This window comes from Physeter macrocephalus, chromosome 13 (assembly GCF_002837175.3).
Source record: "Physeter macrocephalus isolate SW-GA chromosome 13, ASM283717v5, whole genome shotgun sequence".
NCBI lineage: Eukaryota > Metazoa > Chordata > Mammalia > Artiodactyla > Physeteridae > Physeter > Physeter macrocephalus.
Window position 1 is genome coordinate 41,102,954 of NC_041226.1, and position 20,022 is coordinate 41,122,975.

The 20,022-nt window shown below is 36.0% G+C and overlaps 1 protein-coding gene across 1 annotated transcript in view; it reads right to left on the bottom strand.

The window, feature by feature from the left end:
* Positions 1-12,816: 12,816 nt before the first annotated feature.
* PCDH9 (protocadherin 9) overlaps positions 12,817-20,022 on the bottom strand; it is a 999,310-nt gene continuing 992,104 nt past the window's right edge. Inside the window, exon 5 of the mRNA XM_024123249.1 lies at positions 12,817-13,190. Coding sequence (XP_023979017.1) covers positions 12,817-13,190 — 374 coding nt within the window. The remainder of the gene's footprint in view (positions 13,191-20,022) is intronic.

The following is a 20,022-nucleotide window of genomic DNA, read 5'->3' on the forward strand; positions in this document are numbered from 1 at the left end:
ACACTGAGGATTAGGAAAAATAATCAATAAAGTAAAGAGGATTTTGAGGCAACTTTGCCTGAGAAAAATGATTTTTAACATTCAATACCCAAGCAAACTTTTGGAATATAACATTTTTAAGAGTGCATGAATGCTTGTTTTTGTAGATTGATTGACTCTATACTATGCACATAAATCCAGCGTTTATACTTCCAAAGTTCTTCAGCCAAAACAGTTTCTCTTCCTCTAATACCAAAGTAACATAGCCCAAGCCCCCAGTCCTCTCTGATTACAAAAAATATGTGTCTTTCATAGATTTACCTTCCTTACTATTTCTGAGGGTTCCCAAGGAACAATTCTTTAGTACAGCAGATTGATCCTGTTTGCCTCTTGTCATGTCTTCATCTGGTGTCCTTCCAGGATTCTCCTTGTCTTGTCTTGCTATTGCTTCTCCAAATACTACCATTTCTCAGACAAAGAAGTGATTCTATACCATTCCTTCACAACACAATTTGTAGCATGTAATACAAATTTGCTGAAATTTGGTTATAATACCAAGAACTATAATGCAAGAAGGGATACCTCAAAAATGGACACCAGATAATATAGTCTTAGAATCTAGCAGTCTTTTCACTTCTAGCACCATCTGTTTTCTTGAAACATTTTGCCTATTGTCAACTTCTATCCTCATTCTTGGAGGCAAATTCCCACTGTCTCTTTTGTGAGGGAGGGGAAAGGAGGCAAATAAGGAGAGGATGGATAGATATTACAGTTATTTCCTTCAGCTGTAACTGAGCCCTAATGACTTCTTAATACCTCCATGTGATTTATCTTCATTGAGACTTCATCACTGGTTCAAGATTGCCTCAAACCTACATGTGTCTCTGTTGCTCTCACGTCAACCTGACCAGAATAAAGGGAGAGTATTTCCCAACACAATTCCAATGTCCAATCTGATATTCCAAAACTGTTTATAAATCCCGTATTTGCCATTTCATCAGCTTCAGTAATTTTAAAATCCAGATTCATTCCACTTTAAGCAATAGGAGGAACTCAGCAAATTTAAAATAGCATTTTATCTCCACTCCATAAGCATTACTGCTTCTATACATTGGAGCATTGAGTAAGTGCAAATTACTGTCTCTTCTGGAATATCTTTTAGTATCCCAAATAAAATGCACCTTTTAGGAATGACTGATAACTCATAAATCAGTATTTAATGCATAAAACTTTGAACAACTGTATCTGAGTATAGTTTTTTCATATTCACAGCCCAATCATTTTATTTTATAGTGCCATTTAGCAATTGCAGCATAATTCTTGAGGAGTTCATATTTGAATTTGAAAATTTGAAATGTTTTTGAATTATTTATACTGTAATACAAAGTTGAAGAAGAAGAAATCAAAAATGAACTTTGAGCAGAAGTTTTTTTAATAACTTCAGCTTGGAATAAACTAATCCGATGTCTGCTTTATTGTCATGTTAAAAAAAACGTTCCAACAAAATAATTACACTTATAAGAAACAGACTTAACTTTGTGCCTTCATTTTCTGCTTTGGTTTATAGATCTTTATTTTCCACCCTTACATTATCCTATACACCTCCCATAAACATATTCATCATGTTACAAAGTGTTACAGAACATCTAGTTGGAAGAAATGATACTTAAAGATCATTTAATCAAAACCATATCTGATGTATATGTCTTTTTAAAATTCTAACAAATAGTCGTCTTATTTATAGCTTGCTACTTCTAGGCAGAAGAGTTTTATTACATATTTCACATTGTACATTCTTTAAATGCTTACTATAAGTTTTGCATGAGATGTTTATTCCACAGGGTTACTGAATCAATCTCTGCCTTCAAATAGTTCCCAGCTAGTTGGAGTGGTGAACAAATAAACTGACAATTAGAATTTAAGGTGATAATGTTTAGACAAGGAAGGCACTAAAAGAATGCGTAGGAGCGGAACCAGGGCAAGGGGAAAGACAACTTGTTTCTCTATAGCACTGCCCACTAAAGGAGTGATCACTTTTACTTTTACCTTCTTGTGTCAGCTACACCCTAGCAAAGGCAGTAAAGTTTAAATTAGCTCCTATCAAAAAAAGCAGGTCTATTTTTTCCCCAGACAGAAAAGAAGAAAAAAAGGAGTAAAGAAAAAAACCTAAAACAGAAACACATAGTATATTAGAAAAGAAGAAAGCAGAAGAGTCCTCTTAAATTCGTTTAATAATACCTTTAATACTTCAGTAATACCTGTAATACCTCTATAACATGCACTTGGATTGTCTTCCAAGTTCTCTGGATGGTACCAATGTACACGTGCCAGGCCTCAAAACATGTCACTTTGTAGAGGATCCTACAATTAGATGGTAGTCATGAATTGATTCCATAACATTTATTGAACCCCTACTGAGTCAAAGGCTCAGTGAACACAATGGTGAATAACAGAGACATAATATTTGTTCTCAGGGAGTTTAGAGTCTAATGACAGATACTGGCAAGTAAATAGATGATGAAAATACAGTGTGCTATGATAGGGCGATCATCTGGTTACTTGGGAGCAGTTGGAAAAGTCTAAAGGAAGTCATATTTTAAATTCCGAGCTCAAAAGCACCTATACCCCATCTTTTTTTTTTTTTTTTTTAAAGAGTAACAAGGGGTCTTAGCTGCTTTAAGAGAGAGAACAGAAAGAAAGAATGTATCAGCAGAGCAGAGAACGCTCAGAAAGGCCCAGAAGCAAAAAAGGGTACGGGGTTTTCAAGGAACTTAAATGAGTTCAATTTAGCTGGATCATCAAGCAATCCATGTTTTGGGGGAGATTGAGAAGAGGATAGTCAAGTGATCAGAGGACAGAGCAGGCTGGAGTCTGCAGGCTATTTTAGGACATATGGACTTTTAGACTGAGAGTAATAGGGAAATATTGGACAGTTTTAACCCAGAGTGATATGATCAGATTTCATTTTAGACATAATACACTCATTCCTTGTGGGGAATAGATTTTCAGGACTTCAAGTCAAGGAGAAAGTAAATATATGTTAGAGGTTACTAGCCCCACCACGGTGCCTGTATAAGATCCAATTAAAGCAATGCCCCAAATTTGCTCAGCACCCATTAACTCCTCAGTGCCCTCAGTGGCTTTAGTGGTTTAGTGGAAAAGGTTGTCACACTACCCCTCACATCTTAGCATGATCTGCTGTCCTGGCCTCTCCCTGTGAGGTCTGTTCTGGCACACCTCCATCCTACCAGCTATAGCAGGACTTGCAACGGCTATGGTGCTCAGACACACACGAACTATGGTTCTTTCTTTACTTCTAGATTCAGACATAGCATGGAAGCATGAATTGGCCTTTACATATTGAGAAAATTTGGGCAGGAGAATTTGGAGAACTTAGCCGGAGAAATGTTGTTGGAGTGGTTAGACTGTGGGGTATTGATGTATTGGTACACTTTCAAGAAGATCGTGAAATGGATAAAGCAGATGAGGCAGAAGATGAAGTGCTAGGAAGGTTTTCTATTTGTTTACTCTTCTTTTGTTTTAAATTAGAGAGACTCAAGCATTTTAAAATGTTATGAAAAGGCATAAGCTTATGACCAGGTTAAAAAAAATTAGAGGTTGAATTTACAGAAAACAGAAGAGAGTATTTCTGACCAGTTAGCAAACATGCTACCCTGTGGACCACTGATTTATTTTTTTGTTTTAAGCTCACAATGTATTCTAGAGAGAAATTTCCCATGGCATTATGGAATTCAGGCTTGCGTTGAGAATTTGGAAGATTTGGCAACCGTTGGACCCACTGTTCTGTATGGAAATGGCTGTGGTGGCCAAATAGCTGCCATTCTCTTCCAAAGAAGGAAAGTACAATTTCTGTCTCTCATTTCTCCATACTAAACTAGCTTCTGTAAGCGTTTGAATTTGTATAGGCTGAACTATGAAATAACAGTATAATAATCATAGAATAAGCCTGAAAGAGTTGAAAGATACAGATTCAGAAAAATTGAAGAATTTTAAAAGAAGTGAAGAAAGAAAAGAAGTGAGGAGACATAGTCAAGTTTCTACCTGTTTTAGTAGTTGAGATAATTCTTGACTTATGGCATCTTTGCTCTCTGGAGTCGGGACAAAGTTTTCTCTAAGAGTAGAGGGAAGTTCATTGATTATAACACGTAGTATTAGGAGCAGGGATAAAGAGAACTGCACTTTTGATATTCTGTGTAATTAATATATTTTAAATATTTTGTGATTAGAAAAGGTGTTGAATAAACTATTACTACTACTACTATTACTACTAACAATAATAAATGCATTTATGGAGCACTTATGGTATTTCAAGCACCATTCTAAGCTCTATAAATGAATTACCCCATTCAATATTCACAATAAGACTATGAAGTGAATATTATTCTCTTGATTTTACTTCATTAAAAGATGATTGTGTCAATTATATACGCCAGGTTTATTCTGCAAATTGGAAATTTCTTAATTTGATGAGATTCAGTACCATCACCTCCCTTAAATTTTTCTAAGTAGAATTTATAAGCTAAATCTACTTATCCTTATTTCATTATTAATTTTAATAAATATTGAAATATTATAAGGAACTTCACCACCACTAAATACTGCTGAAGACAAGTATTTCATTTTGTACCATTTAAGTTTAACTTAATTCATGAACCCCTAGAATGCATGACTGAAACGATCTTTTCTCTAGTGATATTTCATCTGCACTAGATAGTTGAAAGCCATCCTACTGGGAAGTGGGTATTTGTGCTACGTGAACTTCTTTACTTAGAATTCTAGCATTATATAAACAATATCAAATTAATACAAAGAATAACAATATGAGCTATTAGTAATATATAAATAAAATACAACTGTCTATGTAACTATATACCTTTATATCTTTATCTATATCTATCTATGTAATATTTATCTATAAGTGTTAAAACATGCAAAGATTCACAGGTTAACATTTTTAAAGGAAGTGACCATAAATGTTTTCTTTCTTAAGAAGTTTAATATTCTTGGTTTTCTCATACTGATTACTGTGTGTGTGTAGACAGGTATCTCCTATACACCCGTTGTTCAATTATTTACATCAGCAATTATGTCATGACAAATAATTAAAGATCAAAATATAAAAGAGAAATGAAAAGTTACCCTATGCAAGTGGCTCAATGGAGCAGTGGATTATTGAATGATATTGTGATATTATTAAACTATTTGAATATTTATATTTAATACTTTATGCCATTTGTTATCACACTGTATTATAAAAAGAGTACACTGTAAGATTGTGAACTACAGGGAGATGACATTTAAAACCTATGGTCAGCCTTTCCTGGAGGAAAGGGGAGACTAATGAAGTACTACTACTTGGTATGACCTTGGCATTATAAGTAATTTATTTTCATATCTATAATCTGAGATTCTTGTTTGTCAAATTAAGAAGTACTTCTCCATTTGGACAATAAACCAAACTGTAGATGTAAGAGCAGTTGACTGAAATTGGTGATGCGGTAAGAGTGGGTATTTATGCTCTGAAGCTTAACATATAGCGTTCTCCATGGTGCTTGGGGAGTCCATTCTCCTCTCTGTTCAAGAACATAGCTCCCTTTGATGTCAATGGGAGCTGCATTTCCGTGACGAGAAGAAAATAAGCTTGCTAAAGTTAATTGTCAGACTGATTTTGGTCTCATTTTAATGTCCTGTGACAATGGAAGCCTGATGTGTGTCTCAATTTGTTCTTTACTTGATTTCCAGGTAGGGAACAGAAGGCAAGTGCTATGTTTAAAAAGGTGTGAGCTGTCAATAGATACATCTGGGGCATGTGAAAAGCATTCAGCACTTTTATCTAGCAGAGGAGACATTAGCCCGATTTCCCAGGAAATTTCCCTGTTTAGGCTCTAGTCCCTCTAAACTTGTGTGCCATTTTAGATTGCATTATTTTGTCCCAAGGCTGAAAAGCACAATTTCTACACATTTAATAAATAAAATATTTAAGCCAACATATAAATATATAATCCAGTGGGTAAACCAAATTCTAAATGGAAGGGAGATATTCATTTCAGAACAAGTTAATAAATTATTTTATTGCTCTTGTTTAGAAAAAATAGCAGTTTATCATTCAGTCCCAGAGTCAAAAAGTGCTTGAATCTTTCATAAGGAGGTAGCATTGTTTAGTGGGTAAAAGCACATATTCTACAGTCAGACCAGGAGACTGGCACTGCTGCTTGCTTGCTGTACCATCTAGAGTAGATTCATTTGAACTCCCTGTATCTCAGTTTCCTCACCTGTAAAAATGTAATATAAACCTAAAAAACAATACCTAGAAAGCAAAGTATATGAGAAAATTAAATGATAATGTACATCCTTAGAACTGTGCTAAGCACAGAGTAAGTGCTATATAAGTGCAATTATAATTATTGATGGATAAATAAAACAAACTTCATTGAATAATAATTATATGCTGCAGAAAAAACAAAGGACAGCAAGTATGTTTCCCACATATTTAAATTTTAGTCTGGCAACTGTGTAACTAGATAGATTTTCCTAGGAAATTATATTCTGTGTCATGATGTGTATGCCAGGGTTCTCTGGCAGTTACTCTGAAGATATCTGGGTTCTGAGTGAAGCCCCCACTGCTGTTTGTGACAATCACAACCAAAGGTAAGTAAAACCTGAATTTTAAAAATATTGTTCATCAGTTGTCATATTATGGAGCTTAACTAAAGGCCATCTAACCCATATATACTGGGCAGTAAAGATTTTAACAATCTTTTGTAACCTTGGCCATATCCAGAGACAGTGGTCCTTTAGATCCTGAACTGAATTTTATGATGGATGCTTTAAACAAGGGGAGAATTAGGGCATATTACTGAGGCTGATATGTTTTGTTGTATAGGGATTTGGTCCTCTTGGCTGCGGCAGCCTAGGAAATTATTTTCTTCTTTTGAAATGCTAGATTTTCCGAAGGGAAGCAGTTCCTTTTATAGTGTAGAGAGGAGAATTAGATGGTGATGGGGAACTCGGTGATGTGAGTGGTCTGGGGACCAGCACAGATGATATTCTTATGATTTTTTCCAAACAGTGGAAAAGAATTACTTTAGTGATGTATGAACATTGAAAAATATTATTAAAAGTGAAGGAGAAAAGTATATTTTACATTGAATTTCATATAGTTTATATAGTGATATTCATGATTTACTTAAACTATGATTTAAAAATGCTAAACATTGAAGAGATAAGCCTGTTCAAAATTATTATTTCTAATGGTCCATTTGTCATCAGACTTTGGAAAGAGAGAATGTTATCCACAAAAAATTTAAAATATATTTTATTTATTCCACTGATAAATGGAGTGCTTCTTTGCTTATCTTGCTTTCACTCCCTGTAATCTTAGAGACAAATATATGGCCCAATCCTGGAAAGTATGCAGAACTGGTGACATGAATTTATATAAACATAGACACACATAATCCCTTTGCCTCAATGTTCTGTCTTTTTTTTTGTAATTTTTCTGTTATTTTTATTTTTCTTTGATGTATGGATTTTTTGGGGAGAAAAAGCAATTTAAAACTTATTTCTGGTAGGAATGAGATGTGCTTTTTAAATGATAGCTGCTACCATCTTAGCCTTTTCTGTAAGTCCAATGGCCATAAAAAACATCTTCTTGGTGGGGTGAACAGTGCTGGGTTGGACCATGTACAGAGAATGCATCGGGGCACAAGAGAGGCTTGGTGGGAACTTCAAGTCATAAAGTGTCAAAGAGGAAATAATACCTGTAAAAGCAGGGACCACATACCACAGTCAACGGAGTGTGCACATTTTCAGGAGTACAGTAGGGAAAATGGGTTCCATGAAGAAAAAATCGCTGGATAAAAATGAAAATTATTTGCTTCATAAGAAGTTTCTTCCAAACCAGTAAGTTCCTGGAAACATAGTAATTTTGTACTTGAAACATATTGAAAGCAGTCTGGAGTTCCCCTGGGGGAAAGTGGACAAATTCCAGTAAGTAGATAGAAGGGAATAGAAGTGTTAAAAATATGGAGAGTGGAGTGTTTCAGTTTCTTGCAAATAATGCATTTTGTTACCATTTCCTAATCATGTAACCGAAATGGGTTCTAGTTTATATTTACTGAGGACCTTGTTATCAATGATTGATTGTATTCGAGTTCCAAGGTCAATATTATTTTTTTGAGTATCATTATTCAGGATTATGTCGATGAAGTCAAACTAATGGTGAATTTGGAGGTGGAAAAAAAAGTTCTTGTTAGAAGAACCACAAAGGTAATAGACAGCACAGTCACCATAGTTAATAATAATAATATAATAATAATATATATTTGAAGATTGCTAAGAGTAAATCTTAAAAGGTCTCATCAGGAGAAAAAAATTGTAACCATGGGTGATGATGACTATTAACTAGTTTTATTGCGGTGATCATTTTGCAGTATATATCAATATTGAATCATTATGTTGTACACCTGAAACTAATACAACATGATATGCCAGTTATATCATAATAATTGTTTTTTAAAAAGAACTACAAAGATCCAGAAAATACAGGGATTGAGTTTAAATAGTACTGTAATAGTATCTGAAAAATTACTGTAGTTGAGCATATTTGCAAATATGTGGACTTTATAATATTTGACATTGAATGAGTCCAATAATAATTGTGTTGTATGTACTCTAATAAGAAGACAACCATAGAACTTTAAAAAGAAAATTTTAGGGTAAATAATGAAAAACTTAATTTAAAAAGAGCTTTTCATTATAAAGCTTCAAGAACAATGTGGTATGTTAGGATAACAAAAATGTGGACAGAACTGAATTCATTGTGTGGTGCACTATTTAAGAAGTCTAAGAAATAAGAAAATAAAATTCATTTTTGAAGTAGAAAATATAGACCTTATTTAATATTTTTAAATGGATAATGATGGCATCACGATAATAGAAAATTGATATCTTTGGAATACTCATTAATATAAATGAAAACTGAGTGAACTAAACGTGAATGAAATATTATTATGATAGTCATGCTTTAAATACTGTATGTCTTACAAAAGTATTTTATTACTATGAGATTAATTTTATATTTTTTCAACAGTGGAAAACCTGGTTGATGTGTACTACAATTTAGATTGGTAGTTGTGATAAGGGGAGAACAGTATATAGAGAAATCATTATGTGATCACTATTCCTTTAAGAACACTGGGAGAATTCGAAAGAGCTCTCTTTCAAAAGAACCAATGAAGGAGCTTCCTTTAGGGAGAGAAGATCAGCTCTATTTAAAACAAAGCAGAACAATGGAGCATTTTTAGACTCCTAACACCACTCCTCCTTTTCATAGTTTGGTTTGCCCTCTTACAAAGTAACACCCTGGCATCCACATTGGAATTGAAACTGACAAGGCATCCCTTTCATCCCTGGCTTCCAGAACTCCTTACTAATAATAATTAGACATTCCTGGCTTCTATTCAAGAGAGTTTAATATATACTAGAATGGCTTCTGGGCCTCAGCTGCATTTCTTACTTTAGCTAAGGAATGATGGGCTGGGGGGGGAACACCACTCTATGCTGAAAGAGATTTGCTGAATAGCATCAGTGCAGCAAAATGACTACTCAGTTGTCTGTTAATGAATAATCATTATTTAAATATATATTTTATGTTAGTGTATATGTAGAAATGTTCATTCAAATGGGTCATATTTAGCTTAATAAGTTTATTTCTATATCCTCCTTAGAAAATGTGTGGCATATAGCACTGTAGCATTTGATAATCATTTTAAAAGTCATTATTTTTATACATTTCATATGTGTGCGTTCCTAGGAAATGTAATTGCCTTTGATTTCCACGTAAATGTGATTTATAATATTCAATGTCTACACAATAAAATAATGTGGGTGATATTTAAGATTAGTTATCATGAATGTATTATTTACTCAATGAGTAAATACCTCAGTTTGGTTTGTAATGTTACCTATTTTAATTTTTACAGAGCATATAACTGAATGCCTTGATAAGAGTAGATATTGTCATATTTATTAGAAGAAATATGGTGGGATGGGGAGTTTCTTTTCCAAACTTCTGGTTTGGAAGAAGGCATTTCTATTCCACTCTTTTAGGGAAAGAAAAGGTAGGAGAATAATTATTTTCTTTTCTCTCACCTTTCACTCTTCAAGGCAGAAAGGAATGACTTCTGACTGGTAAAAAATGGAGGGAGGGACTGAGCAGACATGGATTTTTGTTTTCAAGAGTGGCCTGTTTCCAGGATTCATTCACTCTCTGTGTCCTAGGGCAGGCTCTGCCCCTGTGAAGGAAAGGAGGGTGGCACCTTAGACTACTGGGTAAATCTGGCTTGTTCAGAGGTGAGGGGTTAGGGTCTCACATACAGCCACTGGTCCAAGCAGACATCTTTACCTCCATGTCACTATCTCCTGAGTCTTATTTTACAACTCTTCAAAAAGCTGTGGAGAAAGAGTCAGACCTGTTTCCTTACCCTAAAACTCTGATCCCTTGCTCTGTGGTGAATATAAACACATGGCATATGTGTGAGTGTGTCTTATTAACCTTTTCAGTTTCTGAGCCTATTTTCCTAACCTGAAATAAATATAGCTGAAGTTCTGGCCCTTGTTTCAAGGCCTCAATCCCTGAAGAGTCCTCTTCTGCCAGCAATGAAATGTTAGAGTTTGTTTCATGAAATCTTTTTTTAAAGGGTACTAAGAGTGAAGAAGATAACCTCACTAAATAACCAGTGTTACCTGCCCAGTTTCTGACTTGGGATTTCACTTTGATGAAACTTGCATGAATCTTGACTTAGAAAGTGAACTTTCTCCCTGAATTTCCCAAGAAAATGATTTCATAGATCATTAGGGGACTTTAACTCTAACTTGGAAACTTATTTTCAGAACGTAGGTATTATTAAACCCCTAATAAATTTTCTTTGATTTCTAATTAAAAGTTAACTTTTATTAACATATACTTATCTAACAATTAGAGTAAAAATCATCACTTTGGATTTTGACCACAAATTAACACACTACAGTCAGGAATTCAGAACATTTATTGCAAGAGCTGAATAATTGTAAATAACGTAGAACTGGCAAAGCAGTAACAAGGATAATTGTTTAGATATTTATTGTGTCAAAGTCATCAAACACCCCTCACAAACCGACAAATATGTACTGCAATAAGCAATGCACTCCTACCCATTATTTTCCATTATACTGTGGAAAAATGTGAATTGCTATTTACAAAGTAATTTTATTTTTGGTAAGAACAAATTATCTATCAAATTAGCAAACCATTTTTTTATTTATTTTTTACTTTTAAACTGATGTTGAACGGTGGCATTAAGATAACTTTCACTTCTTTCAATAAAGACATTTTGTTGCATGCTATTTATTTGTTTAAATCATCTGTCATGCCTTAACAAAAACCTCCTAAGAATGCTCGAATTTGGATTTGTTTGCACGTGCAACTGAGATCTTATTAACATTAGCTGTCACTCTGTTGGTTTGACCTAAGTGACAAGATGCTGGTACCTGCCGGCATTGACCAACTATGATAACAAACAGTTAAACAGCAATAATTAGAGATCTATCCCTTAATTTCCCCCAACTAGCCTACCTGGAGAATGTTCTGTTACATCATGAAGGCACAACACATTAAATAGTTTGTGGCTATGGTCTAACACTTGTGTTACAACAACGTTATTGTATATGAGGATCAACACAAACTGCCATTTCAACAAAGTTGTAGACACACATTTGCCCAATTGAAACTATTTTTGAATAGTATTTTTTTCTTCAATATATGCTAATTTAATACATTAGTTTTGCATGAGTGACAAGCACAGGATATATCACTTTCTGAAGGATAACACTTTCCCATTACTATCTCACTTAATGCTACTAAATAAGTGATTTTGCTTTTGCCTACTTTGAAAATAAGGATGTCAAGAAAATAGGTTCTGAATTTCCAAGCTTTTGCAGAAGTCCTTTTTTTATATAAAGTTCTCATTTTTTATCTTTATTTCTTATAGAATTCCAGCATCATAAGCTATCATAAAAGAAGCGAGATTCCAGAACCTTTATTTTCACTACAAGTATCTGAGATCTTTTGAACAATGTGTGTCAAGACAGACTCAGAAACACTTCACTAAAAGAAACAACAAAAATAGCAACAAAGAGGCAAAAGAAAAAAGAAAAGAAGCAACCATAAAACACAGAATTATGCTACAACGTTTTATAGGTGAACGGTATAAGTACACAAAAGTTGTTAATAATAGCTTGCTTCTATTTACAAATACTTTAACACTGATTGACTTACAAGTGTCCACTAACGTTGTTAACAGCACAGTAGGTTTAATGCTTATCTTTTTAAGTTTCGTTTGAAGTATAATGTCAAGTATAGCAGTCCCAGCACACATCAATGACAAAAAGAGCACAATTTTCTAACTGGATATGTTTGTCAGTCACTCTAATCCATGGAACTTTCTTACTCTCCAAATGCATATTCTATTGTTCATAGCAGCAGTCCAGGGTCAAAATAAAATGCAGTTAAAAAAAAAAGGATATTTGCACAATGGACAGACCTCTGGAGAGTTTAATCAATCCTAGTAAACAAGATCACATGGCTAGTAGAACTATCTTCTCTCTCTTATGTGGTAAAACATTGTATCCTCCATGGTGCTAACACAAAGTTATGGATATCCCTGCTAGAAGGGGCATAGTTGTAGAGATCTATTGAATACATAAAACTCTGACACACACGGTATTAGCATGTCTATTTAGTTTAAAGTTATTAGGTCCCATATAGCCTTTTTCTTTTTAGAGTTGGTGCTCCTTAGGACTCTCAATAGCACCTTCTGCTTGCTTATAAGACTTCAGATTTGCCAGAGGAATGTCTGTCATGTGGCTGCCATTGTTGAAATGGCCTTCGGTGGAACCATACTGCTTATGGTCATTGAACTGGTTCCTGTTGCTATCTTCTTTCCAGGCTCTGGTCAGGGTGTGCCCATTCACAAGCTTGTCCTTCTTGACCCATTCTTTCTGGGGTGCAAAGGTTGAGAGAGGTGATTTAGGGTGTTGATATGGACCCAAGCCAGGAGGCATCCAGCAGTTATCAGAGTGACCCAAAACCAGGCACTCTTGAGTGCACATCTCTGTAGCTTCAGCTAATCCTCGGGGGCCCAGAGGCCCATCTGCAGAGAACAAGAGACAAAATAAGGAAAGAAAGTGGTTAGAGTTTCCATTTAAAATTATCTCCTTAGAGAAAAAGTGCATTGGTGATCTCGTTTGCTCATGAAAATTGTATTAAGGTAAGCAATTCAAAGATATGATTCCCCATCCTTTTAAGAATAACATAGGAGGAATAAAATTCCTTTTACTTGAGGTGAGAATTATCTCTTTTCCTTAAGCGTTCATTTATATCTAGAGATACAGACAGATAGAAAAATAAATAGACAGACATGAGTAAACAGATATACCCATGACATATCATTTCTGATGAACTTTTTCCATGACATATGTATTATTACTGATTTATGTCCTACTTCTCCACAAAAAACTCATATTCACGAGAAATAGTGAAAAGTACAAAAATTTTATGTGCAATGTTGAAATATATGCTAACATATCAATTCCTTGAATATAAAAAGTATTACTTGAAATATAACATTAAAAATAAATACTGTAAAGGTTATACAAAATGTTTTTCCATATAAACATATGTTTTTAGTATGAAATCCCATGAAAATAACTTTGCAACACTTTAAAAAGTTAAATAATCATTTTAAAGAATGTTTTAACTAAAGTATATTACTAAAGATACACCTGGTTGACTGGTTGACATTGTGAAATCCAAGTAAATAAAGACACCATTTGCATCCAAAGACAACATGTGGTTCCTTCCAAGCTTAACCTATTTTCTTGATTTCTAAGTGTATTAAATAACCCAAATTTCATTAACGTGAAAGTCTAGCTAAGTTGCAAATTGGGTCACATGGATATTCCAAGGGAAAATAAGTCATCATAGATATTTCTCTTTTATTTATTTTTTTACTAGCAGGCAATCTAAAACATTTTAGCCATGATTTTGAAAGTAAACTCTTCTCTGATTATGTAAAAAGGACATCAGTTCTTTACTGATAAACAACAAGTGTCAAATGGTTAAGGAAAAAGTTTTTTTGTTGTCATTGTTTTTTTCCTTGATTAAACAGTCAAATGATAAGTGGTAGCTTGAAAATTAGGAATTGATTTTACGAATGAGGTTAAGCGGATAGGAAAGAACGCCTGAGGCATAAAGCATTTTCAAAAGTAGAGAGTCATCAGAATAAAAATGCAGAAAATAATGAAGAAAACATCCCTGAAAGTTTTTCTACTCAACTATCAAAAGAGCCAACAATTGGGATGTAGGTCTTTGCTTAAGTCCAAGTTAGCACTACTAATATGTTTAAGTGCCCAATAATTGTGGGGTTTTAATATTAACATCTATTTTTCTTAATATTATTCTAGTTATTTCTTACATGTTAAAAAAGAAAAACCTGCTGAGATAGGTAAGAGTTGGTGGCAAACAGCTGAGACCTCAACACACAGACAACATTAAAACGGACACTGGATGTGAAAAAAAAAATTGCCTAAAATGTACTCTTACATACAAACAGAAATTTTTGTCATTTTTGAAATCTAAACTCTGCTCTTTAGAATACCTTAAAATTCCTTCCCATCTGATCCATAGTCCCATCCCCTCATGAGCAAATAGTTTTATCTTTTTAAACATACGTCCATTACTTAAAACTATTTCTCTCACAAACCTCGAATGATTACTTACTTCCTAGGATATTTAATTTAATCTTCTCTATGAGCTTTTCTCTGTCCTTTGAATTCTGCCCACACTTTAAAAGTTCAAACTAATTTCTCCCTTTTAGTTTCGCTTTGGTGTGTTCAGTGACTCCGTATCCACAAAGCTAACACAGTTTGCTCAAACCAATCCATGCCCCTTACATCAGGATCGCAGGCCTGGAAGATGCTTTTTGCTTGGCTTGTTTTCATTTAATTACTGATTCTTTCAAGGGGCAGCTTGCTTCCCAGGTACCACAGCAAGCTTCCCTAACTTTGCCAATTCATGTTTTACATGGACCTGGAAGATTTCCACAGATCTTCCCTTATTAATGAATAACGAATTTCCTAATTGAGCTCACTCACTCAACTCTTACTTTAATGACATTTTTGTCTTTTGGAGGACAAAAGACAAAAATGTCATTCATTAGTATACATTTTTATTTTTGTTTTCTCTCAACTAGATTTAAAATCCATTGATGGAAAAGAACAACTTATTAGCCTTCTGATTCCTCATAGTGCTTAGCAATAGCAATGATCTATGAACAATGTTAACTGTTAATTAAAATTTTATGATGTTGAAAATGTTCTGAGAAATTATTAAAAATATCCTCTCCTTAAAAGGCAGACCTTAAGTAATTAGAAGATTCTGATTTCTCAAACATCATACCAAAAGCTTCCTCAACAACAAGTCTCTTTGCCTTAGTTAATAAATGAATTATTTAACTTCTCTGCTAAATATGTTCACTCCTGGGACTTCCCTGGTGGTTCAGTGGTTAAGAATCCACCTCCCAATACAGGGGACATGGGTTAGATCCCTGGTCAGGGAACTAAGATCCCACATGCCGTAGGGCAACTAAGCCTGCACGCCACAACTACTGAGCCTGTGGGCCACAACTAGAGAGCCCACATGCCGCAACTAAGATCCGACGCAGCCAAAGATAAAATAAAAAACTAAATATTAAAAAAAAGTTCACTCCTTTCTAGACATCAACAGAGATAATCACCAATTTGATGTATAATATATATTGAGGTCTACAAATCAATTCTTAATTTTTACTTTTCCAGAATCATTAGTAAGTTTTTCTTTTCCTATTAATATCCCCAAAGGAAAAAATAAATTATCAGCTACCTTAGAAATATTAATAGCATCAGGTTTTTATTGAGTACATAAAAAAGAGAATATGCAAGATTATTTTTTAAATAGTCTTATCCAATATACATTGCCATCTTATTAAATTAAGAATATTACCCAAGAATTGAGAACACTAGGGGTGTGTGTGTGTGTGTGTGTCTATAAGTATATGTGGACCCTAAGTCTTCAGCATTTAATGACACATTTTAACAGAGTATATTATTTTTCAGAACTGATAACATTTATTTATTCTATAAATATTTACTGAGTATTTACTATATGCTGACACTGTGACAGACACCAGGAATATAGCAGTGAACAAAACAGATGTCAACACTATCCTCATGGAGCTTTGGGTCTATCCTGGGAAACAAATAATTGCCTTAAAAGAAGTGAGACAAGAGAGGAGAAGAATGTGTCATTGGGAAGGAGGTAGGGTTTAGGGAGGCTTGTCTCTTTAAAAGGCAACAGAGGGACTTTGTTCCAAGTTCCATTTCTACATTTTTCTGAAAGTTCTTACGGATAACTGACAATTTAAGACATTTACAGTTAAAATTTGTGTGTACTGTACAAAATATTTAACTTGCAAAAAATGGTTTTTCCATTAGATAATATTAATTGCTCTTTGAAAATTTTACTTATGATTCATTCTTGTAAATAAATTTTAAGGCTTTTAATAAAGTCTATAAATAAATTTACAGAAGTTTTGTGGATTCTTAGGTCAGTCTTTTAGGTAGCTGATTGTTATATAAAATTTAAAAATCCATCGAAAAGTGCGACACAACACAATGATGGCACCTGCATGAGGTCCAGTTTTTGTTACTTATAGCCCTAAAGGAGAAAAGGCCACCAGGCAGGGCCACATAGACGGTTGTACCAGGAACAGGGTAAAAATAAGGTGGAATTGTAGGGGGCAGTGTATGTATGGCTAAGCAGGGTGGAGGTAGCTAGGTTTCCAGGGCCCTTTGTGGATTGACTGACTAGAAAAATTTCTCAGGCTCTACGGCACAGTCTGTCTCAAGATATCTGGTACCTTACCTTTGGGGCAATTAGGGTGGGTGCATAATGACCTAGAAGTGTGAGATCTCTAGAAGGGAAGTGGTGGGATGTGGATTTACTGAAGAAAGGAAACTGACCAGCTTGTAGCCAGGGCCACAGAACTGAGTCAAGACAGCAAAAAAAAAGAAGAAAAAAAAGAAAGAAAAAGGAAAAAAAATATATACTAAACTACATTATAACAATTTGCTTATGTAAGTGAGCTGCATTGCTGGAAAGCTAACTTTGTTTATTCTCTGGCAAGTTTTTATTTTGGGACATGACATTAAATAGGGAAAATTTTACTATTTTTATTTGGACCTGTATATAATTTCCAGTGGTTTCCCTGAAACACACACACGCACACACACACACACGCACGAGTTTTATTTTGGGAAATAACATTGCTTCCAAGTTTTCTTTCATAACGTCTGTGTCATGAATTGGTAAAAAGAAACATTTTTATTATGAATTATTAAAGAGAACACAGTCATTCTACTGGTTCCTTGAAAGTCCTGGTCTTTTAAAAGTTTATAATCTGAAGCATCTTAAACATTGAAGAGTTTCCAGTTAGTTTTTCTCATTTTTAGAACCACTTATTGATTTGTTTTATACTTTTAAAAAGGAGAAAAACATTCCTTAAAAAGCATTGATATTTAATATTGTCATTTTCCAAAATATAGTTGAAAATAATTCATGATTCTCCATCAAATATATAGCATTTAAAATGTCAAGAGAGCCACGGAAGAGAGCTCAGTAACAGGGTGCGGAGGGCAAAGCGGAGAGATTCCCGCAGAGGATCATTGCCGACCAGCACTCACCAGCCCGAGAGGCTTGTCTGCTCACCCGCCGGGGAGGGTGGGGCTGGGAGTTGAGGCTCGGGCTTCTGTCGGAAGCCGGGAGAGGACTGGGGTTGGCTGCGTGAACACAGTCTGAAGGGGTTAGTGCACCACGGCTAGCCGGGAGGGAGTCCGGGAGAAGTCTGGAGCTGCCGAAGAGGCAAGAGACCTTTTCTTCCCTCTTTGCTTCCTGGTGCGCGAGGAGAGGTGATTAAGCGCGCCACTTAAAGGAGCTCCAGAGACGGGTGCAGAGCTGCCGAAGAGACAAGAGACGTTTTCTTGCCTCTTTGTTTCCTGATGTGAGAGGGGAGGGGATTAAGCGCGCCGCGTAAAGGAGCTCCAGAAACGGGCGCGAGCCGCGGCTATCAGCGCGGACACCAAGAGACGGGTGTGGGATGCTAGGGCTGCTGCTGCCGCCACCAAGAGGCCTGTGTGCGAGCACAGGTCACTTTCCACACCTCCCCTCCCGGGAGCCTGTGCAGCCCGCCACTGCCAGGGTCCCGGTATCAGGGACAACTTCCCCTGGAGAACGCACAGCGCGCCTCAGGCTGGTGCAACGTCACGCTGGCCTCTGCCGCCGCAGGCTCGCCCCGCATCCATACCCCTCCTTCCTCCCAGCCAGAGCCAGAGCCCCCGAATCAGCTGCTCCTTTAACCCCGTCCTGTCTGAGCGAAGAACAGACGCCCTCGGGCGACCTACTCGCAGAGGCGGGGCCAAGTCCAAAGCTGAAACCCAGGAGCTGTGCGAACAAAGAGGAGAGGAGGAAGTCTCTCCCAGCAGCCTCAGAAGCAGCGGATTAAATCTCCACAATCAACTTGAAGTGCCCTGTATCTGTGGAATACCTGAATAGACAGCGAATCATCCCAAGTTGAGGAGGTGGACTTTGGGAGCAAGATATATTATTACTTTCCCCTTTTTTCTCTTTTTGTGAGTGTGTATGTGTGTGCTGCTGTGTGAGATTTTGTCTGTATAGATTTACTTTCAACATTTGTCCTAGGGTTCTGACCGACCCGTTTTTTTTTGTTTTTTTTTTTTACGTTAAAAAATTTTTCTTCTTAATAATTATTTTTTATTTGAATAACTTTATTTTATCCTACTTTATCTTCTTTCTTTCTTTCTTCCTTTCTTCCTCCCTTCCTTCCTCCCTTCCTCCCTCCCTTCCTTCCTCTCGTCCTTCCTCTCTTCCTTCCTCCCTTCCTTCCTCCCTTCCTTCCTCCCTTCTTTCCTCCTTTCCTTCCTCTGTTCCTTCCTCTGTTCCTTCCTCCTTTCCTTCCTCCCTTCCTTCCTCTCTTCCTTCCTCTCTTCTTTTCTTTCTTCCTTTCTTCCTTCCTTTCTTCCTTCCATTCTTCCTTTCTTCCTTCCTTCTTTCCTTCCTTCCTTTCTTCCTTCCTTCCTTGCTTTCTTCCTTCCTTTCCTCCTATTTTCCTTCCTTCCTTCCTTCCTTCCTTTCTTTCTTTCCTTTCTATTTTTCTCCCTTTTATTCTAAGCCATGTGGATTAAAGGCTCTTGGTGCTCCAGCCAGGCGTCAGGGCTGTGTCTCTGAGGTGACAGAACCAACTTCAGGACACTGGTCCACAGGACACCTCCCAGCTCCACATAATATCAAAGTGGCGAAAATCTCCCAGAGATCTCCATCTCAACATCAAGACCCAGCTTCACTCAACGACCAGCAAGCTACAGTGCTGGACACCGTATGCCCAACCACTAGCAAGACAGGACCACAGCCCCATCCATAAGCAGACAGTCTGCCTAAAATCATAATAAAGCTACAGACACCCAAAAACACACCACCAGACGTGGACCTGCCCACCAGAAAGACAAGATACAGCCTCATCCACCAGAACACAGGCACTAGTCCCCCCAGCCAGGAAACCTACTCAACCCACTGAACAAACCTTAGCCACTGGGGACAGAAACCAAAAACAACGGGAACTACGAACCTGCAGCCTGCAAAAAGGAGACCCCAAACACACTAAGCAAAATGAAAAGACAGAAAAACACACAGCACATGAAAGAGCAATGTAAAAACCCACCAGACCTAACAAATGAAAAGGAAATAAGCAGTCTACCTGAAAAAGAATTCAGAATAATGATAGTAGAGATGATCCAAAATCTTGGAAATAGAATAGAGAAAATGCAAGGAACATTTAACAAGGACCTAGAAGAACTAAAGAGGAAACAAGCAAC